The following is a 23,795-nucleotide window of genomic DNA, read 5'->3' on the forward strand; positions in this document are numbered from 1 at the left end:
CTGTCTGATCAATGGTTTGGGTTTTGGAAACGAATTGCCCATGTTTGGTTCTGTTACATTCTTTGAGATGGCAATTGGAGTATAATATTATTCAGCATTCCTTTACTCAGCACAAATTATAGTTGTGAAATATGTAGTACATTTTTTTGCAACAGTAACAAATGATACAATTGCTTGTTTAGCAGATCAAATTGAACGTGGGTAGGCATACAAATGGAGGCCTTTATCCATGTGGAGGGTAAACATTGTTTTGTATGTAGCATCCTTGGATTCATCTGCCTGTTTGAACCTGAAGAAGTGTATCAGGGTGGCAGCCGTGATCTTCATTTGCCTATATGCAAACTCCTTCCCCAAGCAAATACGGGGTCCAGCCTGATCATCGAAGAAAAACTTGTTAAATTCAAATTGCTGCCTAAAAAACATGACTTTGACATCCCCTGGCTGAATGCAAATGAGACTAGGTTTGGTTGTTTAGGTAATTTGGGAGCTCATAGTAGTTTGTAGCATTGGCCTTACATGATTTACTTGTTACTTCATTTGCACTGTAATTTTGTCTTTTTGGCAAGAGAGCAGGATTTGAATGCCACTACCTGCTAATATTCTAAACTTTATCTATTCCTTTCTAATTATTTGCAAGAATCTAAGTAGTACCTAGTATGGGCCAGAAATCTGATTATGGATGGATGTAGGTCCTCTCTAAGTATGTGAGAGATGACTATAGCCAATTATACTTACATTGAAGGATACAAACTTGTAAGGACTCTCTTGCTGGAAGATTCCATTCACAAGCCATCTTTCAGGCCTGAAATCTTCAGCATCTTCACCCCACAGGTATGTCATCCTTCCCATTGCATAAATCATGTAATTCAGTCCATCTCCTTTTATCACTCTATAACCATTAGGTAGTACATCATCTTCATCTGCCATCTTACTATCCTGTAAGAATACAGCAGAATAAGCTATATGCCAAAAAAAAATTTGGGTGCGGAAGGAAATGCCAATCTTGACACAAAAATGTTTATGCAAATATCTGAATACAATGGTGAGTAGAGCTTTATTAAATTTATTTTCTGCGTAGCAACACAGCATTACAGTTGCCTAATTAATTTTCTTATTCTGATTGTTCTTCCTGAAAATTAATTGCACCATAATTAAAGGCAATTTACAATATATAACCTCTATTTTCATGCAGTTGTAATAGGTATTTCATTTCCACCGCGAAACCATCTATAAGCTCCTCTAGTTAAGTTCTTATTGTTAACTAAGGATTCACGGGTATGTTAATAACAACCTGCAGGTTATGAAATATGATAGTCATGTACTGTATGATCCAAATCAGGCTAAATCATGATTGAATTTGTTTACTTGGACCCTAGTCTATACAAGACAAAGCCTAAAGAGAATTTATTTGTACCACTGGAACAGCTGGATACAGCCGTAGTGTCTCGGAGATCGCAGCATGGAGGTAATGCATTTTTTCAATAGCGCTTTCATTCAATTTTTCTGTGAAATGCTCTGTGTTATTGTTATCTTCCTTGTCCCACTCAACTGACTCCTTGATTTCAAGGGCAACTTTATCCTGCACTATAGGATTCTTGCAAAGCATGTAGAAGAACCATGTGAGAGTGTTCGCAGTCGTGTCTTTCCCAGCGATCAGGAAGTTTAGGACTATGTCACGCAGGTAACGATCATTCATTGTCTGAGGGTCCTTTTTGCTCTGTATTATGAATCTTGATAGTATGTCCTCTCTTGCTCTCTGCATGCACCATAAAGGAGAGTGTATAACTAAGAGAAGATTTTGCAGAAGTAAGTTTGGTGAAAAATGGATATTGCAGAAGTGAAACTGTGCAATATGTTTAATTTGGCTACTAACAGTGGATTGTAGGATTCTTCAAAAATTGTTGGAGTACATGCTCCACAAGACATAAGAGCTGATAACTTATAAAATCATGCACTGCCCTTTAGATATAATTATTTGTAAATTTAGCTAGATTGCAAATGATGCTTGCAAGATCAACAGATCTAAATCAGTCCATCTCGGGACTGGACACCAGGATCTCTTATTTCAGTGCCAGATGAATTCTATTCATTAGCTTTATTACTAAAAAAACCGTAAAATAAACCAAAACGCAGTATATACACATTAACAAGCTTGTATTCAGGATAGAGTTTTGCAGCCCTTACATTATCTTGTCCATTCATTTGTTCTCTCTTTTGATGGATCAGCTTCATCACGAAGTCATCAATTATCTGAATATTCCTCTTAAGTTTGGCTTCTGATCCGATATTGAAATACCTTTTCAGCTGCCAGAATAGATCAACATATCGGTGATACACAAGAGAGTTTGCCTCATCAAACGCATTGCTGAACTGAATGCTTGATTTATCAGATCCAGATAGTGTGTTCAGCTCGAAACCAAATCCCACTTTGAAGATAGAATCCATAGTTGTTTTCATCAAAAGGTCCTGAGACAAGGTCCAATAATTATTCATAAGGATAAGTAGCAGGCTAGTCTACGAATATGTATTAGAGCTCAATCAAGACACTCAGGTTTTTTCGAAGCATCCATCGTCAAACTGAACAAAATTAATCTTATGTTAGCTTATTTAACCCCTACATTAGCTTCACAAGATACCTGCATGTTTATGGTAACACTAACACCTACTAGTATGGCCTTATATATCACTTAACGACATCATGCATTTTGTGTCTAATCAATAGTCATAGAGGTACCTGCATGTTTATAACAGTTCCATTAGTTGCTGCAGAAGATATTATATCTGCCAGCTTAGTAGCATTTATTCTGAACGCAACACTGCTGAATTCGCGGAGCACTTTTGTTGAGAACTCATGGCTTGCCAGCTTCCTCTGGTGCCTCCACTTGTCCCCATCTGTTGCGAAAATCCCTTCCCCGAAGAGATCCTTCATGATGCTATAATTGTAGGTCCCCTGTGTATCAGCATCAAACATGCTAAAAACTGTGTCCATAAACTCATTTTGCGATAATTAACCATAATTCATATTTTTCCATTGTTTGAAGTATTAATAGATATTCACTTTAAATTGACTGTAAGCTGTATAAATTTTTTTTGCTCAGTTTACTGCAAGTCACTAGAGCTTGTTGAATGAAGATAGGGGTTATGAATGATTACAGTAGGCTACTGAATTTGTTACACCATTTGTTGCAGGATTTAATTAAGCTTCTGACATATAGAATGAGGAAGCTGCGAGGAAGCCAGTGGAGAAACTGAGAAAGGGAGGGCGAAAGTGATCTCGATGGCCATGGAAAAGGAAACCCACCTTGCTGTATTTACTGGAGCTGCTCTTAAGGACATGCTCGACGACGGCCGGGTCGGCTGTGCAGAGCTCGCTGTGGCCAGGGTAGACCAGCCTGCTGGTGCGGTGCTCCAGCGCGTACCTGACATGCTCGTCGAACAGCCTGTCGAAGTTGCTGAGCTGCCGGAACACCGTCCCGATGAGCGGCGGCCGGCCCCGGTCTCGCCGGGCGTACTCCCTGACGCAGAGGGCGGCGAAGGACGCGACGCCGCCGAGGATGTAGAGGGTCAACGCCAGCACGGCCGCGGTGAGCAGTGAGAGCAAGCACAGGCCCGCTGATGCCGCGAGGGAGGAGGGTAACTGGGAAGCCATTGGAGGGAGCTGCTGCTGCGCCTTCCTTCTTGCTCAGACCAAGGTGAACATATATATAGGGTGTGTTTGGTTAAGCTGTTACCGTAAGAAAAGCTATTGTGAATTGTGAGCTGTAAGAAAAATTGGTGTAGGTTATGAACTGGTGAGAAAGCTCAAAACCGTTTTGCTGAAACAGCTGTGAGCCGTGAGCTGAGTAAATGTCTGTACTCTGTAGTGCCCTGTCTGCTTCAAACGAGACGCCTCACCATGGACGCAGACATCATGGAGTTTCAGAGAACCGAGTCCAGCTCACGCAATCCATCGAACACGCGGCGAAATAGTCTAATACTGTTCCAAAATCTTAAGGGTCAAACCATCTTAAAATTTGACCAAAATTACAAAGAGAAACATAAAAATTTATGACATTAAATAGATATACTATGAAAATATAACTAACAAAAAAAATCTAATGATACATAATTGGTATCATAAATGTTATTATTTTGTTATATAAATTTGGTCAAACTTAAAAAACTTTGACTCAACAAGATTATTGGAATGACTTATAATTTAGAACGGAGGGAGTAACAAATATAGGATATCAGACAGCGATAGCAAAGGGGGAGTGAGAGTGACCGCTGAAGGTGAGTGCGGCTGGATCTCTTCTAGAGATTCTAGAAGGCCACTTCTAGGCTCTGCATGGAAGATTAAATGAAGTATATTTGTAAAATCTCTTCAGAGATGTCATGTGGCGCCAGACCTACAACAGGAGAAGACGGGCCAGGGATGTGCGCAACGCTGAGGAGTCCCAGACGGGCGCAGGAGAGGCCCAGGCGCCTGGTAGTGGCTAGGCCTAATTAGAGTCTTTGTTGGAGTCTTTATTTGTTAGGGTTTGTGATGGCCAAGTGCCTATAAGAGTCTGTAATCCAAATGTTTTGGGATTAAGCAAGATCAATTATCTATCTCCTACCTCTTCTCAAACAACAGGGTGCTGAGGGGTAAAACCTCGCCCCAACCACGGATCGAGGCTACGAACTACGTAGCCGAGGTCCGGCTACCCTATCCCTCGACGCCCTTGACAACCTGGTATCACGATCCAGGGGTTCCTCTTCGCACCAACCCTCGCCGCCGCGCCGCTCCCCCTCACCATCACTGTCATCCAGTTCCGTCGCTCCTAGCCCTAACGCCGCCATGGCAGAGGGAGAAGCCCTGCAGACCACCTTCGACACCCTCGCCGCGACCCTGAAATCGCTTCAGGCCACGGTGGACGCCAACGCTGCCGCGATCCAGTGCCTCACCGACGCTCAGAACATATCGTCCTCATCCTCGGGCAACAGATTCGCCTCGGGCGAACATAGTTGTCAAGGGTGTCGAGGGATAGGGTAGCCGGACCTCGGCTACGTAGTTCGTAGCCTCGATCCGTGGTTGGGGCGAGGTTTTACCCCTGTTGTTTGAGAAGAGGTAGTAGATAGATAATTGATCTTGCTTAATCCCAAAACGTTTGGATTACAGACTCTTATAGGCATTTGGCCATCACAAACCCAAACAAATAAAGACTCCAACAAAGACTCTAATTAGGCCTAGCCACTACCAGGCGCCTGGGCCTCTCCTGCGCCCGTCTGGGCCTCCTCAGCGCGGCGCACATCCCTGGCCCGCCTTCTCCTGGTGTACGTCTGGCCCCACATGACATCTCTCCCCCCCTCGAGGATCAGCTCGTCCTCGAGCTGGAAGTCCGGGTACTTGGCCTTGAATGCTTCAACGTCCTCCCACGTAGCCGAAGCAGCCGATTCTCCCTTCCAATGCACCAGTACCTGACGGACGCCGCGAGCTAGGCGCGAATTGACAGCCCGTTCGGGCTCAGGCACCACTGCGCCATGGTGGACAGTAGGCAATGGCGGTGGAGCATCCGGAGGCGGTCCACTAAACTTCTTGAGCAGCCCCACGTGAAACACGTCATGAATCCGGGCTCGAGCTGGTAGGGCGAGCCTGACAGCGACTTTGTTGATTACCACCACCACACGGTACGGCCCAAAGTAGCGTGGCTTGAGCTTCCTTGTGACCGGCTGGGGAATAGATGATGTCGCCCGCTGTCGCAGCCGTAGAAGAGCCCAATCGCCCACCTGATACATGACTTGCCGATGCAGCTTGTCATAATGCTTCTTCTGGACCGCCTGAGCTTGTTCCAAGCGATACCTGATGTCGGCCAAGAACTCCTCACGCTCCTCCATAGTTCGGGCGACCGCAGCCACCCTAGTGTCGCCCCCCTCATAGGATCTGATAGAGGGCAGGTCACGACCATAAACCACGCGGAATGGTGTGTCCCGGAGCGAAGTCTGGTAGGCGGTGTTGTAGACATACTCTGCCCACGGCAACCAACGCAGCCACTGGCGAGGACGATCACCCGTGAGGCAGTGAAGATACATGACGATGACGCGGTTGGCCGCCTCGGACTGACCATTGGACTGAGGGTGGAACGCCGATGTCATATGAAGCTTGGTGCCCATCAGGTGCATCAGCTCACGCCAGAACGTCGATGTGAAGATCGGGTCGCGGTCCGACACCATGGATTGAGGCATGCCGTGGAGTCGTACAATGTCGGTGAAGAAGGCCTGAGCGACGAACTCAGCAGAGTACGGGTGCGCCAAAGGAATGAAGTAGCAGTACTTGCTGAATCTGTCCACCACCGTCAAGATGACCCACTTGCCCCAGACGCGCGGCAGGGCCTCCATGAAGTCAAGCCCAATGTCCGTCCAGACCCCCTGGGGAATTGGCAACGGAAGGAGTAGCCCAACCGGATGGAGGTGCTCTGACTTGTACTGCTAGCACACCACACAAGAACGAACCAGGTCCTGCACAAGCTTTCTCATGTTAGGGAAATGAAAGTCGCGACGGAGCCGGTGGAGCGTGCGCTGGACTCCTTCATGCCCGTCATCGTGCACCGTCTGCATGATCTCCTAGACGAGGGGGGATGCTGGGGGGATGTAGAGGTGCCCTCCAAACTGTAGCATGCCATCGACGAGGGACCACGGCGCGCCCCGGGATCTAGCGCCAGCTCACCGCGTATAGCAATGAGGGCAGGATCGGTTTCCTGAGCCTGACGGAGATGCGTGATGAAGTCGAATTGGGGCGCAGATATGGTGAGCACGGCCCCCTCATCGGTGTCGCGGCGGGAGAGGGCGTCGGTCACCATGTTCGTCTTCCCAAGCTTGTACTCCACCGTGAAGTCGAAGCCGAGCAACTTGCCCACCCAGTGGTGCTGAGGAATCTTGGCAAGGCGTTGATCTAGCAAGTACTTCAAGCTGTAGTGGTCCGTCTTGACGATGAACCAACGACCCCACAGGTATGGACGCCAATGACGTACAACGTGGACGAGGCCGATGAGCTCCCGCTCGTAGGCGGCGAGGGAGCGATGGCGCGGGGCGACGGGGCGGCTGAAGAAGGCGATCGGGTGGCCCTCTTGCACGAGCACCGCGCCGAAGCCATGGGAGGAAGCGTCGCACTCCACAACGAACTCCTTGGCGAAGTCCGGCATCACCAGGATCGGCGCCGAGGTGACCGCCGCCTTGAGCGCATCGAAGGCCGCTGCTGCTTCCACGGTCCAGGAGAAGCCTTCCTTCTTGAGGAGGGCGGTCGGGGGGTGCTGCGATGGAGCCGAAGTTGTGGACAAACTTGCGGTAGTAGCCGGCGAGGCCAAGGAAGCCGCGCACCGCCCGAGCAGATCGTGGTGGCGGCCAGTCGTGGATGGCCCGCACCTTGGCCGGGTCCATGGCAACACCCGCCTCTGAGATGACGTGCCCTAGGTAGGACACCGAGGTGACGCCGAACGCACACTTCGTCCGCTTGATGAAGAGCTGGTGTTGCCTCAGAAGGGACAGGACGGCGCGGAGGTGATCTGCCCATGTCTTGCTGTATATCAAGATATCATCAAAAAGACAAGGACAAACAGGCAAATAAAGGGTCGCAGAACGTCGTTCATGAGCGATTGGAATGTCGCCAGGGCGTTGCACAACCTGAACGGCATCACCAAGAACTCATACAGGCCGTCGTGGGTGCAGAACGCCGTCTTGTGGATGTCCCCCGGACGCATGAGCACCTGATGGTACTCGGAGCGAAGGTCCAGCTTGGTGAAGAAGCGTGCCCCGTGGAGCTCGTCCAGCAACTCGTCCACCACTGGGATCGGGAACGCGTCCTTGACAGTGAGGGCGTTCAGTGCGCGGTAGTCGACGCAGAAACGCTAGGACCCGTCGGGCTTCATGACGAGGATGACCGGTGATGAGAACGCCGATATGCTGCGGCGTATGATGCCCTGCTCCAGCATGGCTGCGCATTGGCGCTCCAACTCATCCTTGTGGGACGCCGGGTACCGGTACGGCCGGACCGCCACAGGAGATGAGCCCGGCTTGAGGACGATGCTGTGGTCGCGACCGCGCGGCGATGGAAGCCCCTGTGGCTCGGCGAAGACGTCGCCGAAAGAGTCCAACAGCTCCTCGAGAAGAGACTTGTTGGCTGCAGCAGAATGTAGGCCGAGCTCGCTGGGAGTCGCCACGCCCGTCCAGCGCACGTCGTGCCCGTGGCGCTGGAAGGACATCTGCCGGGCGCCGAGGTCCCAGAGGACGGGGCTGAGGGTGGCTAGCCATTGAGTGCCCAGCACCAAGTCGTAACCGGCGAGCGGCATCACGAAGAGGTTGACGCGGAATGTGTCGCCGTCGATGACGATCTGCGCTTGCCGAAGAACGCCCAGGCACGTGACCCGTTCGCCGTAAGCCCCGGGCGATGCTGCATGGTCAGCTCGATGCGGATCGCCACGTCCTCGGTGATGAAGTTGTGCATGGAGCCCGAATCCAGGAGCGCGGTGGAGACAGCAGCCCCCACGGTCACCCTGATCTGCATGGTGTCGCGGTAGGTGATCCTGGCGATCGCGTTGAGGGAGAAGTGCGGGGTCTCGTCCTCGGCGAGCGCTGCCGTGGCAGCAGTGTCGTCGTCAGAGTCGTCCTCGGTGGCGATGTCAAGGAGGAAGAGTCGCTTGCAGATGTGGTTGTGCCCGCGGCCGAACTTCTCGTTGCAGTTGTAGCAGAGGCCGAGGTGGCAACGCTCCTCCTGCTCAGCCTGAGACAGCCGGCGGACCTGCCGGCCCTCCACGGTGACTGTCGAAGGCGCGGCCTTGTCCGCCTTGTTGCCTGTTGGCGCAGGCAGGGCAGCGCGTGGCGTCGGGTTAGGGAGGAGTGGCCGATCGCGAGTCAGCACCTTCGGAGCAGGTGCGATGTAGCTGTTCCGCAGCTCGAGTCGGCGGGCGAGACTCATAGCGGATGCCAGCGTCTGAGGGTTATGAATCTTGACATCGTGGCTGAGCGAAAGAAGAAGACCGGCGGTGAACAGCTGCACCCTCTGCGCCTCGTCTAGGCAGCCAGCGCAGGAAAGAAGGGCTTGGAAGCGGTCCTGATAATCCTCCACCGTGCCGGTACGACGACAGGCCGCCAGTTCCCCAAGCGGATTGGATCTAAGGGGAGGGCCGTAGCGCAGATGAAGCAGCTCCTTGCATCGGCGCCATGACGGGGTGCCCTCGTCGTTCTTGATCTAGTAGTACCATAGCTGGGCACCATCCTCTAGGTTGTACGAGGCCATCCAGACGCGTTCCTCATCCATGATCTGTTGCTGGAGAAAGTACGACTCGCAGCGGTTGATGAAGATCAACGTACCTGACTTGCCGTCGAAGCGCGGGAAGTCTAGCTTCTGAAAACGCGGCGGCCGGTCCTGTTGATGTTCGCCCGAGGAGAATCTGTTGCCCGAGGATGAGGACGATATGTTCTGAGCATCGGAGAGGCGCTGGATCGCGATGGCGTTGGCGTCCACCGTGGCCTGAAGCGATTTTAGGGTCGTGGCGAGGGTGTCAAGGGTGGTCTGCAGGGCTTCTCTCTCAGCCATGGCGGCGTTAGGGCTAGGAGCGACGGAACTGGATGACGGTGGCGGTGAGGGTGAGCGGCGCGGCTGCGAAGGTTGGTGTGAAGAGGAACCCCTGGATCGTGTGGATCGTGATACCAGGTTGAAGGAGATCATGCAGACGGTGCACGACGACGGGCATGAAGGAGTCCAGCGCACACTCCACCGGCTCCATCGCGACTTTCATTTCCCTAACATGAGAAAGTTTGTGCAGGACCTGGTTCATTCTTGTGTGGTGTGCCAGAGGTACAAGTCGGAGCACCTCCATCCGGCTGGGATGCTCCTTCCATTGCCGATTCCCCAGGGGGTCTGAACGGACATTGGGCTTGACTTCATGGAGGCCCTGCCGCGCGTCCGGGGCAAGTCAGTCATCTTGACGGTGGTGGACAGATTCAGCAAGTACTGCCACTTCATTCCCTTGGCACACCCGTACTCTGCTGAGTTCGTCGCTCAGGCCTTCTTCACCGACATTGTACGACTCCACGGCATGCCTCAGTCCATGGTGTCGGACCACGACCCGATCTTCACGTCGATGTTCTGGCATGAGCTGATGTGCCTGATGGGCACCAAGCTTCATACGACATCGGTGTTCCACCCTCAGTCCGATGGTCAGTCCGAGGCGGCCAACCGCGTCATCGTCATGTATCTTCGCTGCCTCACGGGTGATCGTCCTTGCCAGTGGTTGTGTTGGTTGCCGTGGGCAGAGTATGTCTACAACACCGCCTACCAGACTTCGCTCCGGGACACACCGTTCCGCGTGGTTTATGGTCGTGACCTGCCCTCTATCAGATCCTATGAGGGGGGCGACACTAGGGTGGCTGCGGTCGCCCGGACTATGGAGGAGCGTGAGGAGTTCTTGGCCGACATCAGGTATCGCTTGGAACAAGCTCAGGCGGTCCAGAAGAAGCATTATGACAAGCTGCATCGGCAAGTCGTGTATCAGGTGGGCGATTGGGCTCTTCTACGGCTGCGATAGCGGGCGACATCATCTATTCCCCAGCCGGTTACAAGGAAGCTCAAACCACGCTACTTTGGGCCGTACCGTGTGGTGGAGGTAATCAACAAAGTCGCTGTCAGGCTCGCCCTACCAGCTCGAGCCCGGATTCATGACATGTTTCACGTGGGGCTGCTCAAGAAGTTTAGTGGACCGCCTCCGGATGCTCCACCGCCGTTGCCTACAGTCCACCATGGCGTGGTGGTGCCTGAGCCCGAACGGGCTGTCAAGTCGCGCCTAGCTCGCGGCGTCCGTCAGGTGCTGGTGCATTGGAAGGGAGAATCGGCTGCTTCGGCTACGTGGGAGGACGTTGAAGCATTCAAGGCCAAGTACCCAGACTTCCAGCTCGAGGACGAGCTGATCCTCTAGGGGAGGGGGGAGATGTCATGTGGGGCCAGACATACACCAGGAGAAGGCGGGCCAGGGATGTGCGCCGCGCTAAGGAGGCCCAGACGGGCGCAGGAGAGGCCCAGGCGCCTGGTAGTGGCTAGGCGTAATTAGAGTCTTTGTTGGAGTCTTTATGTGTTAGGGTTTGTGATGGCCAAGTGCCTATAAGAGTCTGTAATCCAAATGTTTTGGGATTAAGCAAGATCAATTATCTATCTCCTACCTCTTCTCAAACAACAGGGCGCTGAGGGGTAAAACCTCGCCCCAACCACGGATCGAGGCTACGAACTTCGTAGCTGAGGTCCGGCTACCCTATCCCTCGACGCCCTTGACAAGAGATGAGTGTAGCTTTTCGCGACAAATCTAATGATGATAATTAATCGATGATTGGGTGCAACAATAACCATATTCAAATCACGCGGTTAAAGTTTCATTAGATTCGTCAAACTTGCTAGCGCAAGGATTCTGAAGTTAGTTTTGTAAACTGCTTTTATTTAATATCTCTAATTAGTAATCAAAGTAGTGAACCAAACAAGGCCTTTGTAGTGCTAACTTACCAACCTGAAACCCGTGCATCGTATGATGAATGATTAGATCTGCATGAACAATATCCGTGTCAGAGAACTCACTATCACAACAGTACTTTTGCTACAGAGTGGCGCTGTGGTTTGAGAACCGACACGCCGATCACGCGATGACTGGTGACTTTTTGTCGGTACCCTGTAGCAGGGATACCCACTTCTACTGCAGCAAGGCAGGACCCGCGTAGTCATCCGTAACTACACGGTAAAGGGCGGAGCAACCGGGGCCCACATGTCAGGCTCTTACCTCACCGGGCCAACGGCCCCGGGCCCGCTCCCCGCTCTGGGACGGGTCCGGAGATGCCACGTGTCCCTGAGGAAGGAAAGCTCCGAGTTGACAGCCGAGGCCTCGGACCCCCCATCGGGGTCCGGGACCTCCCGCGTCCATCCGGACCTCCCACGCGGTAGAGCTAACATACCACCGGGGGGGTCCGGAGCCGCCCCGTGACCACAGGCGCGGGCGCGGGCGCGAGTCCTCCACTGGAAGACTCGCCCACCCACCGCATTCAATGCGGGTGGTTGAGGCGTGCTCTGCCGCTGCGGCACGCGGGGCAGCCTTTGTCAGGCCTCACTGTGGACCGCGTATTACCAAGGTACACAGTGTAGCCGCCTGCACCGCACCCGCGCAGAGCCCGTCTGCCGCATTAATTGGATACGACGGCACGGCACTTTTCCATCATGCTGCCTACGCCGCAAGCTACACAGCCCGTTCAGCTACGTGGCAGGCGACGCCGCTAGCTACCTCTGGCATCGTTTCGACAAGACAGCACCTGGACATATAGAACGGGGGATTCCAGGAGTAGGCAAGGAAATCCAGGAGAGATATCTCCTTTGCCTGCGACGCCATAATGTATGAACAATACGTTATTATATACTACATCGTTGGGCCCACCTGTCGGGGACCCAGCAGCCATGTACGCGCCTCCCTTGAGATATAAAGGGGAGGCGCTCGCTGCACAAGAGAGCACACACACAGACGCATGCTGGACTCAGCTCCAACTCTTCAGTCTTGAGCAATACAGCACATAGTGGACGTATGGTATTACGTCCGGCGGCCCGAACCACTCTAAACCTGTTGTGTTCATTGTGTTCTTGAGCAAGATCGAACTAGTCGCTAGCTAACCCCCGAGTACTCACCCTCTGGGCATAGGCGGGTGCATTCCGCCACCCGGCTATGGTTTGCCACACCACGATATTTGGCGCGCCAGGTAGGGGATAATAGCTGGTTCTAGTTCATCTCTTGCTCGTCTCCATGGTTTGGGTGGACGACGTGGAGATGACAGAGGGTGTGGCGTCCTCCACGCCACACGCCTCTCGCGTTCCTGCTCTAGGGGCAACTGTGCCTGTGGAGCAGCCACCGTCGGCGGCGGCGCGCGCTGCTCGCCGGCAAGAGTTAGGGCGCCCGTCAAGGGCCCCCTCACAAGCCGCGAGAGGCGGAGCGCTGGCGGCGGCTAGGGAGTTGCTTCGCAACCCCCCGGCTGCTGCAGCCTCGCCAGACGCCCTGAAGTAGTGGCGGGACGACGTCGACCGTCTCCTCCATCTGGCTCAGGCCTCCCCCAGTTCTGCAAGGACTGGGCAACGACCTCCGCCTGGCAATGCGATGGTACCATACCACCGGCGCCAGGGCGGTGCGTCGGCGTTCGTGCGCTCCCCCACAGTGAGGGGTGCATGAACAGAAGACCTGCGGGTGGAGCTCAACCGTAGGCCCGCGGGTGAGGACGCCCGCATCTCTGTGGAGAGGGCGCGAGAGCGCCATCTCAACATTGAGGGCCGCAACCTCTACGCCGACTTCGACGTGGTGGCACCCAAGCCTCCGGTGAACGCCCGGATACAGTCGGGTGCCCCGGTGGCTGGGGTGGGCTGTGCTGCGCTGGCAGAGCACCTTCGCGCGGTGGCCTGGCCGTCCAAGTTCCACCCGCACCTGCTGGAGAAGTACGACGGTACCACTAACCCGTCGGAATTCCTGCAGGTGTACGTTACAGCCATCACAGCAGCTGGTGGTAACGACGCCGTCATGGCAAGCTATTTTCATGTAGCCTTGTCTGGGCCAGCCCGGACTTGGCTCATGAACCTCACTCCTGGGATGATCCAATCTTGGGAGGAGCTCTGTGCAAGGTTCATGGCGAACTTTGCCAGTGCATACCAGCAGCATGGTGTGGAGGCCTACCTCCACGTTGTGAGGCAGAAAACTCGGAAAGACGCTCCGGGCATTCATCTCGCGATTCACCAAGACAAGTGTGCCAGGGCCGCTGAGGGCCACGCATGGCACTCAGCCCACCAAGACGGAGACGCCAAAGCTGGTGGCTCCGGTGCTGCCGCTCAGGGCAGTGGCAAAAAGAAGAAGAACAAGAATCGGAGTCGCGGGGAGTCGCAACCTGGCGCTCCAGCCGTTGCAGCAGCGGCACCGGCTGATGCGGCAGCGGCTGGGGGCCAGAATGCGCATGGCAAATGCCCTCGCCCGCAAGGTGGCAGTGGAGGTTCATGCCCAGTGCATCCCACCGCTCGCCACAGCGCCACTGACTACCGCGTGATCCAGAAGCTCGCGAAGCGGGTCAGAGGGCGGCGTGAGCAGTCCTCCACAGCGCCAGCGATCTGGCAAGGAGAAAGCCTCCGACAGCGGGGCCGCGGCCGGGGAGAAGGAGCTGGGGTACCAATCCCCCGCTCGGGAGCTGAAGGGCGTGTACCACGACGACAACTCTGACTCCGACAACGACAACCGCCGTAAGAAGCTGTACGTAATGTACGGCAGAAGCTGGGAGCTTGTCTTCCGGCGGGACGTGAAGACCGTTCGCCGAGAGGTTCTTTCGGTGAAGCCGGGGGTCCCGAAGGCGGCGCCGCACCAAAGGTGGATGAACACCACCATCTCTTTCGGGCCATCCGAGTGCCCGGAGAATATGGCTGGGGCCGGTGTACTACCTCTGGTCACCGCCCCTATCATATCCAACGGGAAGCTCTATCACGTGCTGATCGACGGTGGGGCCAGCCTCAACGTCATCAGCTATGCAGCATTCAAGCAGCTGCAGATCCCGGAGTCCAAGCTGACTCCCTCTCTCCCATTCTCCGGAGTGGGCCCACATCCGGTGTTCCCTCTGGGGAGCATCACATTGACGGTCACGTTCAGGACCGAGGAGAACTTCCGCACAGAGAGCGTTCAGTTCGATGTTACGGAGGTGAACCTCCCGTTCAACGCCATCATTGGCCGGCCGGCACTCTATCGCTTCATGGCCATTGCCCATTACGGATATTTGGTTTTGACGATGCCTTCCCCTGCCGGTGTCCTCACCGTGCGGGGTGACCGCACCGCTGCCGTCGCTGCAGTTGATAGACTGCATGCTCTAGCGGCAGAGGCTGCAAGTACCGAGGAGGACCCATCCACCTCTCAACCCAGGGATCCTGCAAAGGCACCTAAGGTTCAGCCGTCTCATCCGGACGATGTTCCCGTGAAGACGGTGCAGATCGGAGCGGACTCCACCAGGACCACCCGCATCGCGGGAAACCTGGAGGAGAAATAGGAAGACGCGCTCATCGCTTTCCTCTGGGCAAATGTGGACGTGTTCGCCTGGGAACCGTCACAGATGCCCGGGATCCCTAGGGAAGTGATCGAGCACAATCTGAGGATCTACCCTGACGCCACGCCGGTGCGCCAGAAGCCTCGGAAGCAGTCCGTGGAGCGACAGAACTTCATCCGTGAAGAAGTTTGCAAGCTCCTACACGCTGGCTTCATCGAGAAGGTCCACCACCCCGAGTGGTTGGCCAATCCGGTCGTTGTCCCAAAGGCCAACGGGAAGCTTCGGATGTGCATCGACTACACCAGCCTCAACAAGGTATGTCCTAGAGACCCCTATCCTCTTGTTCGACCGGCTACGCGCCATGCGCACGAAGCTGAATCCCGAGAAGTGCATCTTCGGCGTCTCGGCAGGGAAGCTGCTGGGTTTCCTGGTCTCACATCGAGGCATGGAGGCAAACCCAGCCAAAATCAAGGCAATCGAAGCGATGAGGCCTCCTGGCCGCATCAAGGACGTCCAGAAGCTTACTGGATCTCTCGCCGCTCTTAGCCGCTTCATATCGAGGCTGGCTGAGAGGGCCCTCCCCTTCTTCAAGCTATTGAGGAGGTCCGGTCCATTCTCTTGGACCAAAGAAGCTGAGCAAGCCTTCCAGGAGTTGAAGCAGCATCTCACGTCACTGCCAGTATTAGTGGCTCCAGAGCCCGGTGAGACGTTGTTTCTGTGTCTTGCTGTGTCAGCAGAAGCGGCCAGCATGGTGCTGGTCGCCGAGAGGACGGAGCAAGCTCGCCAGGGGGACACCAGGGTCTCCCCGACCAAGGATGGTGAGCCAGACCCCGGACACGGGGGCCCGTCAGCCTCACTGCTGCCTGAAGATCCGGACCCCGGACAAGGGGGTCCGGAGGAGCCTCGTCTCAATGGGAACCCAGAACCGCTGGGAGCCCGAGGACCTGACGTGGTGGAAAAAGGCGAATCGGACCCGGCCGCCAGGGTCCCGATCATCCAAAAGCCAGTCTACTACGTCGGCGAAGTCCTCCACGAGGCAAAGGCCAGGTATCTTGAGACGCATAAGCTTATCTATGCAATACTTATTGCATCCAGGAAACTACGCCACAACTTTTAGGCACACCGAGTTGTCGTAGTGACCTCTTACCCGCTAAGATCAATCCTGCACAACTCCAATGCCACGGGCAATATCGCCAAGTGGGCAGCAGAATTGGCTGAGTTCCAGCTGGACTTCCAGCCTTGCCATGCAGTCAAGAGCCAGATCCTGGCTGATTTCATAGCGGAATGGACTCTTTCCCCAAACAATTCTGGGGGTCCGGACTTCAACACCGGACCCCCGGAGCCGGAAATCAGGGCACCAGTCTTCACCGAGCCCCACTGGACAATCTTCTTCGACGGGTCCGTCCGCAAGAAGTGGGCCGGAGCTGGTGTGGTCCTCATCGACCCAAACGGAGATCAGCTGAAGTACATGGTGCACCTTGAGTTCAAGGCCACCAACAACATGGCGGAGTACGAAGCTCTGATCTTTGACCTGACACAAACCCTATCTCTGGGGGTCCGGCAGCTTCTGGTGAAGGGGGACTCTCAGCTAATCATCAAGCAGGTCCGAGGGGATTGCAGCTGCAACAATCCCCAACTCGCGGCATACCTCATCCACGTGAGGAAGCTCGAGAAGGACTTCGACGCCTTGGAACTACAACATGTTCCCCGCGAACTCAACTCAGCAGCAGATGACCTCTCCGCAAGAGCATCTACCTGGGCATCCGTGCCCGAGGGCGTCTTCGAAAGACAGTTGCTGAGACCTACCGCCCAGCCTGCCGAACTGGGTGTAGGGGATCAAGCTAGCACCTTGAACCTAGCGGTTCCGGCGGCATGCCACCTGTGGGGCCCGCTCTGGGTTGTGAGCTCTGTCGAGGATCCTGGAGACCTCGTGGAGTCACTCCCACCTGCTCAGGGAAGCCCCGATGCATGGATCTCCGAGATCCGGGGCTACCTGAAAGACAACATCCTCCCTGATGACGATGTGTCCGCTGAGCGCATAGTCTGATTGGCTAAACGCTACGCGGTGATAGAAGGGGATCTCTACCGCCGTTGCCCAATGGTATTCTCATGCGGTGCATTTCCCAGGGAGAGGGCCGCGAGTTGCTCGTGGAGATCCATGGAGGCGAGTGTGGAAGTCATTCCTCATCTCGCACGCTTGTTGGCAAGGCCTTTCGGCATGGCTTCTACTGGCCGACAGCACTCCAGGATGCGGCTGAGCTGGTAAAGTCCTGCAAAGCATGCCAGTTCCATGCAAAGTAAATACACACACACCGGCTCAAGCTCTGCAAATGATCCCGCCCTCATGGCCATTCGCCGTGTGGGGCGTGGATATCCTGGGGCCATTCCCCCGGGCCGTCGGTGGGTACCGGTTCCTCTACGTCGCCATCGACAAGTTCACAAAGTGACCGGAGGTTACCCCTGTGGTGAATATCACTAAGAAATTAGCAGTCGCATTCCTCAAGTCCATTGTGTGCAGATTTGGCGTCCCAATCCGCATCATCACGGACAACGGGACCCAATTCAAAAGCAGACTCTTCCGAGAGTTCTGCGAGGACATTGGCATCCAGCTATGCTTTGCGTCCGTGGCACATCCCCGCAGCAATAGACAGGTTGAGAGAGCGAATGCAGAGATCCTCAGGAGACTCAAGACCCGTACCTACAACTGCTTGAAGAAGCATGGTGCCAAATGGGTTGATGAGCTTCCGTGCGTGCTATGGGGCAACCGGACCACACCCAGCCGAGCCACCGGGGAGACTCCATTCTTCCTGGTCTACGGGGCTGAAGCATGCCTTCTCCCAGAAATTCACCTGGGCTCACCACGGGTCCAAGCTTTTGATGAGTCCATGTAGAAACAACTGCGACGCGATGATGTGGACTTCATTGACGAACGAAGGTGGCGAGCTGCAATCCGAAATGCACGCTACAACCAGGCGCTCATGCGCTATCATCAATGGTTCGTGCACAGTAGGGAGCTCTGGGCTAGCGACCTCGTCCTAAGGCGGATTCTAAACCGAGCAGGGCTCCACAAACTCTCCCCCAGTTGGGAGGGGCCCTTCAAGGTTACAGAAGTATGCCAGCCCGGATGCGTTCGCCTTGCCACAGAAGATGGAGTGCCGCTGCCCAACCCATGGAACATAGAGCATCTGCGTAAGTTTTACACTTAGGCAGAGCAGGGAAATGAATTTTTCCTTTGTAATAAGATAGAGTAAGCGTGCAGCCCAGAGCAGTTGGGGTCCGCCCTCGTAAACCCGGCCTCTTGCACCCATCGCACCATCGGTTAGCATTAACGCGCGGCCCAGAGCGATAGAGGTCCGCCCTCGTAAACCCGGCCTCTGGCATCCATTGCGCAAGCCATGTATATCAAGTTGCAAAGGAAAGATTTTCTTCCAGTTCTGTCTTTGTGTCAAAATTTTATATCGCATTTCGATTCTCGAAATTTTACTCCTCTAACCCCCGCGCGGACTTTTCACTCTGGTCGCTACAACTAAGATCTGAATTGAGTTGCTGGACTACCGTACAGGTGTGGACCCTCTTGCTACTGGGAGAGGGGTCCGGACCCCTAGGGACCTGCTCTGTAGAGGGGGTGCTCGTTTCCTGGGGTGGTCCGGAGTCCTGTGTAGACGCTTAGCCGGTTCCGTACCCAAGGCCTACACACTCTACCACCCTGTAACGAGTACTATAGTACCTGGAGCTGGGTAATTAGGGGCCTGGACCTCGTTCTAGCTCAAGTGTTGGCCTCCTAAGTCCTACACGGCATGTCCAGCTCCATATCTCAAAGGATCGAGTATGACAAGATGACCTCACCCACTTCTAGGAAGGGTCTGGAGCGTCGGAGCAAGGTCCGGAAAAGTCGTGTTATTTCCTGGAGTGGTCCGGAGTCCTGTGTAGCGCCTTAGCCTGGTTCCGCACCCTAAGCCTACACACTCCACCACTCTGTAACAAGCACTGAACTTCCTATACCTGTGCATCTAGAGCTCCAGACCTTGTACTAGCCTGGGAGTCGGTCCGGATTAGGTCCCGCGGGCCTACTACTAAGCTGTAACTTTGAGTGGTATGCAGGTGAAGCCTTGACTGGTGGTAGCTAGTCTCAAATCATTGAGCCTACCTACCAGGGGTTCCCGGCATCCGCTTTAAAGGCTTCATGCAGATCGAGGTCCAGTCTATGTGGTAGACAGACTCAAAACAGCTGAGCCTGTCTCCCAGGGGGCCCGGGGCGTTTGCTTTGAGCCAGACACCAAGGATCGATCCTGCATGCGTAGTTAATTCTCCTCTCTGTAGTTTTTTTTGCTACACAGGGAATAAGACTCTCGCTCGGCTTGCAACCTATGCTACACCCACACGCCTAAGAATGCTTACCCAACCTCACACGGGGGTCCGGAGTGTCTTCTGCGGCTCCGATGGCCGATAGGTCCTTACAACTGAACCTATCCGCCAGGGGGCCAGGGCGCCGGGGTGCTGCATACCGCAACCACAGCAACTGACAAACAGCTAAGTTGAAATTTTTTCCTTTATTAAAATTTCAACTAGTACAATGTTTGTTACATAATGCAAAAGAAAAACAAAGGTACAATGCCTAGCTCAAGGGTCTGCAGGCTCCCGCTTGAAGTAGGCGGCGACGAAATCGACGACGTCCCGCACGCCTTCCCGGGCGGCGGCCTCTGTCTCCGCCACAGGACCATCGACCACGGGCGCTAGCGAGATGGCCGGGTCGTGGCTCCGAAGGCAGGTCAGGATGTGCTCCACCACCATCCGGATCAACTCGCGGCCCTCGGCTTCAAGCTGGCCAGCAAGGACCGGCTCCAGACGCCGGAGCCTATCTGAAGCGGAGTTTAACACTGGGGGGGGGGGCGTCAGCAATCGAAGCTGGCGGCTCCGCCACTTGGATTGGGCTCATTCCAAGTGGCACCAGTGCTAAGCTCGCTTCGGTCGCCCAGTCAGCGATTCGCTGGGCCCCCCACGCGCTGGTCCTCCTGGAGCTTCCGGACCGCCTCCTGCACCCGGGTGTCCAGAGCCGCCTTGGTCGCCTCCACATCGCGGGACCTCTCCTCGTGCTCGTCCTTCCTCTTCTCCGCCCACTCCTTCTGCTTCTTGAGGGAGTCGCGCTGGCGCCCAAGCTGCTTCTCCATGTTGGCGGCGTGGGACTCCCGCTTATCGAGGGACTTCCGGTCCTCCTCCAGCTCTGCCTCGGCAACAGCCAGCATGCTGGCCCTCTTCTGCAGCTGCTCGCACCATCCCTGTAGAGTCACAGAGAGATTGTCGAGCTCCTGCTTCCGAACCTCGAGACCCTAGCTGCGAGTCTCAAGCTCGGACTGCTGGGCCATGAGGCGAGTCTCGAGTTCGGAACGCTGAGCCGCGAAGCTGACAACCTCCAGAGCAAAAGCCTCCTCCCGCTGGGCCAGGGTTTTTTCCCGACTCAATACTACGAACTCCCGGTCAAACACCTTCCGAAGGTTGGCTCGGTAGGCCTCTTGGTCGGCCTTGAGTTTGGACCGAGCTTCCACAGCATGAGAGGCTTCAGCCTTCGTGTGCGCCTCCAGGCGGGTGTGCCAGTCGGAGAGGCGCTGGCGTTCGCTCTCCAGGGCAGCCCACTCCCGCCGGAAGGCTGCCTCGGCGGAAGAGGTTGCCTCCATTATCGACTCCCGGACCTGGACCAGCACCCGGGGAAGGGGAGCCGTTTCCTCCTCCGGGGGACCATGCAGGAGCTGCCTGCCAAAGACCACATCCAACTCCTCCTCTGCAACAGGATCGGAGCTGGAGGTGGGAGCTTCCGGCGCAGGCATCGGGGCCTCGGTAGCCGTTGTGCTCGCCGTTGCAGCACTGGTCGCCGTCGCGCTCGCCGCCGCCAAATCCGGTGCCGGCGCAACTGTCGCCGTAGCCGGGGTCTCGAGAGCCTCTGCGTCGGGTGCGGCTGCACGCAGCACTGGCGCATCCGCCGCCGCTGCGTCGGGTGCGGCCGCGCCCAGCATTGGCGCTTCCGCCGCCGCTGCGACGGGTGCGGTTGCGCCCAGCACTGGTGCATCCACCGCCGCTGCATCCGGTACGGCCGCGCCCAGCACTGGCGCATCCGCCGCCACCACATCGGGTGTGGCTGCGCCCGACACCGACGCATCAGCCGCCGCCGCGTCCGACACAGGCGCATCCGCCGCCGCTGCGTCGGGCATAGCCGAGCCTGATGATGGCGCGCCCGCCACCACCGCATCGGGCACCACCGGGTTAGTAGAGGTCGCTACACCCGAGGTTCCCACGCCCGCTGTCGCTCCCAATGTCGCCGCCAAGGCCCCGGTCGCCTGGGCACTAGCCGACGAGCCGGCGATGGTGGAAGAACTGCTTGGACGAGGGGTCCTGGCAACAAAGAGAAGAAGCCTTCAGCAAAAAATAGAGCACCTAGAATAAGGGGAGTGAGCAGAATAACACTAACCCAGAAGCGCCGGGTATCCAGCGACCACGGAGGCTCGACGACTGCTTCTGTTGCTGCCGCTGCTCCCGTGGCGGTGACGCAGGCGCAACCCGGGACTTTTCCTGCTGTTGTTGCTGCTGCTGCTGCTCTTGCTGCTGCTCCTATTGTTGCTGCTACTGCTCCCGTGGCTGTCGCTGCTACTGCTGCCGGAGGGAGCTATCTCTCGGCGGTGATGGTGGTGGCGCGGTCGCCCCGGAGGACCCGCGAGGGCCGGAGGCCCGGGAGCTACCCTGGCCCGCGCCCCCAGCGGTCCTCTAACACTTTGTGGCGGGCTCCGTGACTGGGGTCTCGTCGCCCTTGAGTAACCTGCGCCGGCCTGCATCTCCCCACGGACAACACCACGCGGGGGAGCAAGGGGCGAGGAAGCTCGAAGGCAAAGGGGTGCAAAGGTTGGAAGGAAGAAGGCGAATGCGGGAAAGTAACCGCGGTATGCGGTTCGCCCCTTTATGTAGCCTGACCCAACCAGCGCACCCCGGATTCGTCGCTGGAACCCAAGCGACGCTCGCACCTGGTGTTAACCGCCCAGTCCCTGATAGGTGGGCCCAGGCCCGCCTGTCAGGGAGAGCGGGTAACAAACAAAGGTGTGAAAATGTGGGATCTGAACCGTGCGCGTATTAAGCGCTGGCATGACCAAGCTTTTCGGGAACTGTGCCGATAGTAAATATCCCGTTTACTCCGGCCGCAACAATACCGAGCATCGCGCGCGTGACTAGGTGAACCACTGTGTGTGGGGGCCACAAGTCAGTAAGCCGTTGCGATGTGATGAGGTAGCAACCAACCCAATGGATGGTCAAAGCCGGTCAAGACCCGTGCAGTGAGAGGCTTCAAGTTATGCAGGGCCAAATCGCAGTAGTGGCCCCACCTGCGGGTTCGAACCTCCCCCGAGATGGGCCCGGGGGCCACTGTCGGTACCCTGTAGTAGGGATACCCACTTCTACTGTAGCAAGGCAGGACCCGCGTAGTCATCCGTAACTACGCGGTAAAGGACGGAGCAACCGGGGCCCACAAGTTAGGCTCTTACCTCACCGGGCCAACGGCCCCGGACCCGCTCCCCGCTCTGGGACGGGTCCGGAGACGCCACGTGTCTCTGAGAAAGGGAAGCTCCGAGCTGACAGCCGAGGCCTCGGACCCCCCATCGGGGTCCGGGACCTCCCGCGTCCATCCGGACCTCCCACGCGGTAGAGCTAACATACCACCGGGGGGGTCCGGATCCGCCACGCGACCACAGGCGCGGGCGCGGGCGCGGACGCGAGTCCTCCATTGGAAGACTCGCCTGCCCACCGCATTCAATGCGGGTGGTTGAGGCGTGCTCTGCCGCCGCGGCACACGGGGCAACCTTTGTCAGGCCTCACTGTGGACCGCGTATTAACAAGGTACACAGTGCAGCCGCCTGCGCCGCACCCGCGCAGAGCCCGTCTGCCGCATTAATTGGATACGATAGCACGGCACTTTTCCATCATGCCGCCTACGCCGCAAGCTACATGGCCCATTCAGCTATGTGGCAGGCGACGCCGCTAGCTACGTCTGGCGCCGTTTCGACAAGACAGCGCCTGAACATGCAGAACGGGGGATTCCAGGAGTAGGCAAGGAAATCCAGGAGAGAGATTTTCTTTGTCTGCGACGCCATAATGTATGAACAGTATGTTATTATATACTATATCATTGGACCCACCTGTCGGGGACCCAACAGCCATGTACGCGCCTCCCTTGAGATATAAAGGGGAGGCGCTCGCTGCACAAGAGAGCACACACACAGACGCACGCTGGACTCAGCTCCAACTCTTCAGTCTTGAGCAATACAGCACACAGTGGACGTAGGGTATTACGCTCCGGCGGCCCGAACCACTCTAAACCTGCTGTGTTCATCGTGTTCTTGAGCGAGATCGAACTAGTCGCTAGCTAACCCCCGAGTACTCACCCTCTGGGCATAGGCGGGTGCATTCTGCCACCCGGCTATGGTTTGGCACACCACGACACTTCTACTACCAAAATCACTGCTTTTGCTACAGTACCTGCAGCGACTTTGCTGCAAGACTGGTGCTGTCGTTTTAGAACCGACGCGCCGGCCACGCCGTATAACGGGTGACTTGCTACCTGGTCCCGCTCCGGTGGCACCTTGAGAAGAAACGTCAGCACGGACGTGGCAGTTGGGCTTCTGCGGCGCTGACATGGGCAACAGGCCAATGGCCAACGGTCCAGGTTTCGTATCTGTTTGTCCAAAGTAGATGCCGATGTATAGTACCACCGGACTTGTATTGAA

The 23,795-nt window shown here is 55.8% G+C and overlaps 1 protein-coding gene across 1 annotated transcript; it reads right to left on the minus strand.

Annotated features, from left to right (window-relative positions):
- Positions 1 to 68: 68 nt before the first annotated feature.
- On the minus strand, positions 69 to 3,809 carry LOC120669621 (cytochrome P450 704C1-like). Its single transcript, XM_039949422.1, has 6 exons — positions 3,302 to 3,809; positions 2,735 to 2,950; positions 2,185 to 2,466; positions 1,415 to 1,756; positions 736 to 936; positions 69 to 372 (listed from the first exon to the last, which is right to left on the minus strand). Exons 1-6 carry the CDS (start codon positions 3,647 to 3,649, stop codon positions 187 to 189), a joined length of 1,575 nt encoding a protein of 524 aa, XP_039805356.1. The 5' UTR covers positions 3,650 to 3,809; the 3' UTR covers positions 69 to 186.
- Between the last annotated feature and the right edge of the window lie 19,986 nt (positions 3,810 to 23,795).

The sequence above is a fragment of the Panicum virgatum genome, chromosome 4N (assembly GCF_016808335.1).
Source record: "Panicum virgatum strain AP13 chromosome 4N, P.virgatum_v5, whole genome shotgun sequence".
Lineage (NCBI taxonomy): Eukaryota > Viridiplantae > Streptophyta > Magnoliopsida > Poales > Poaceae > Panicum > Panicum virgatum.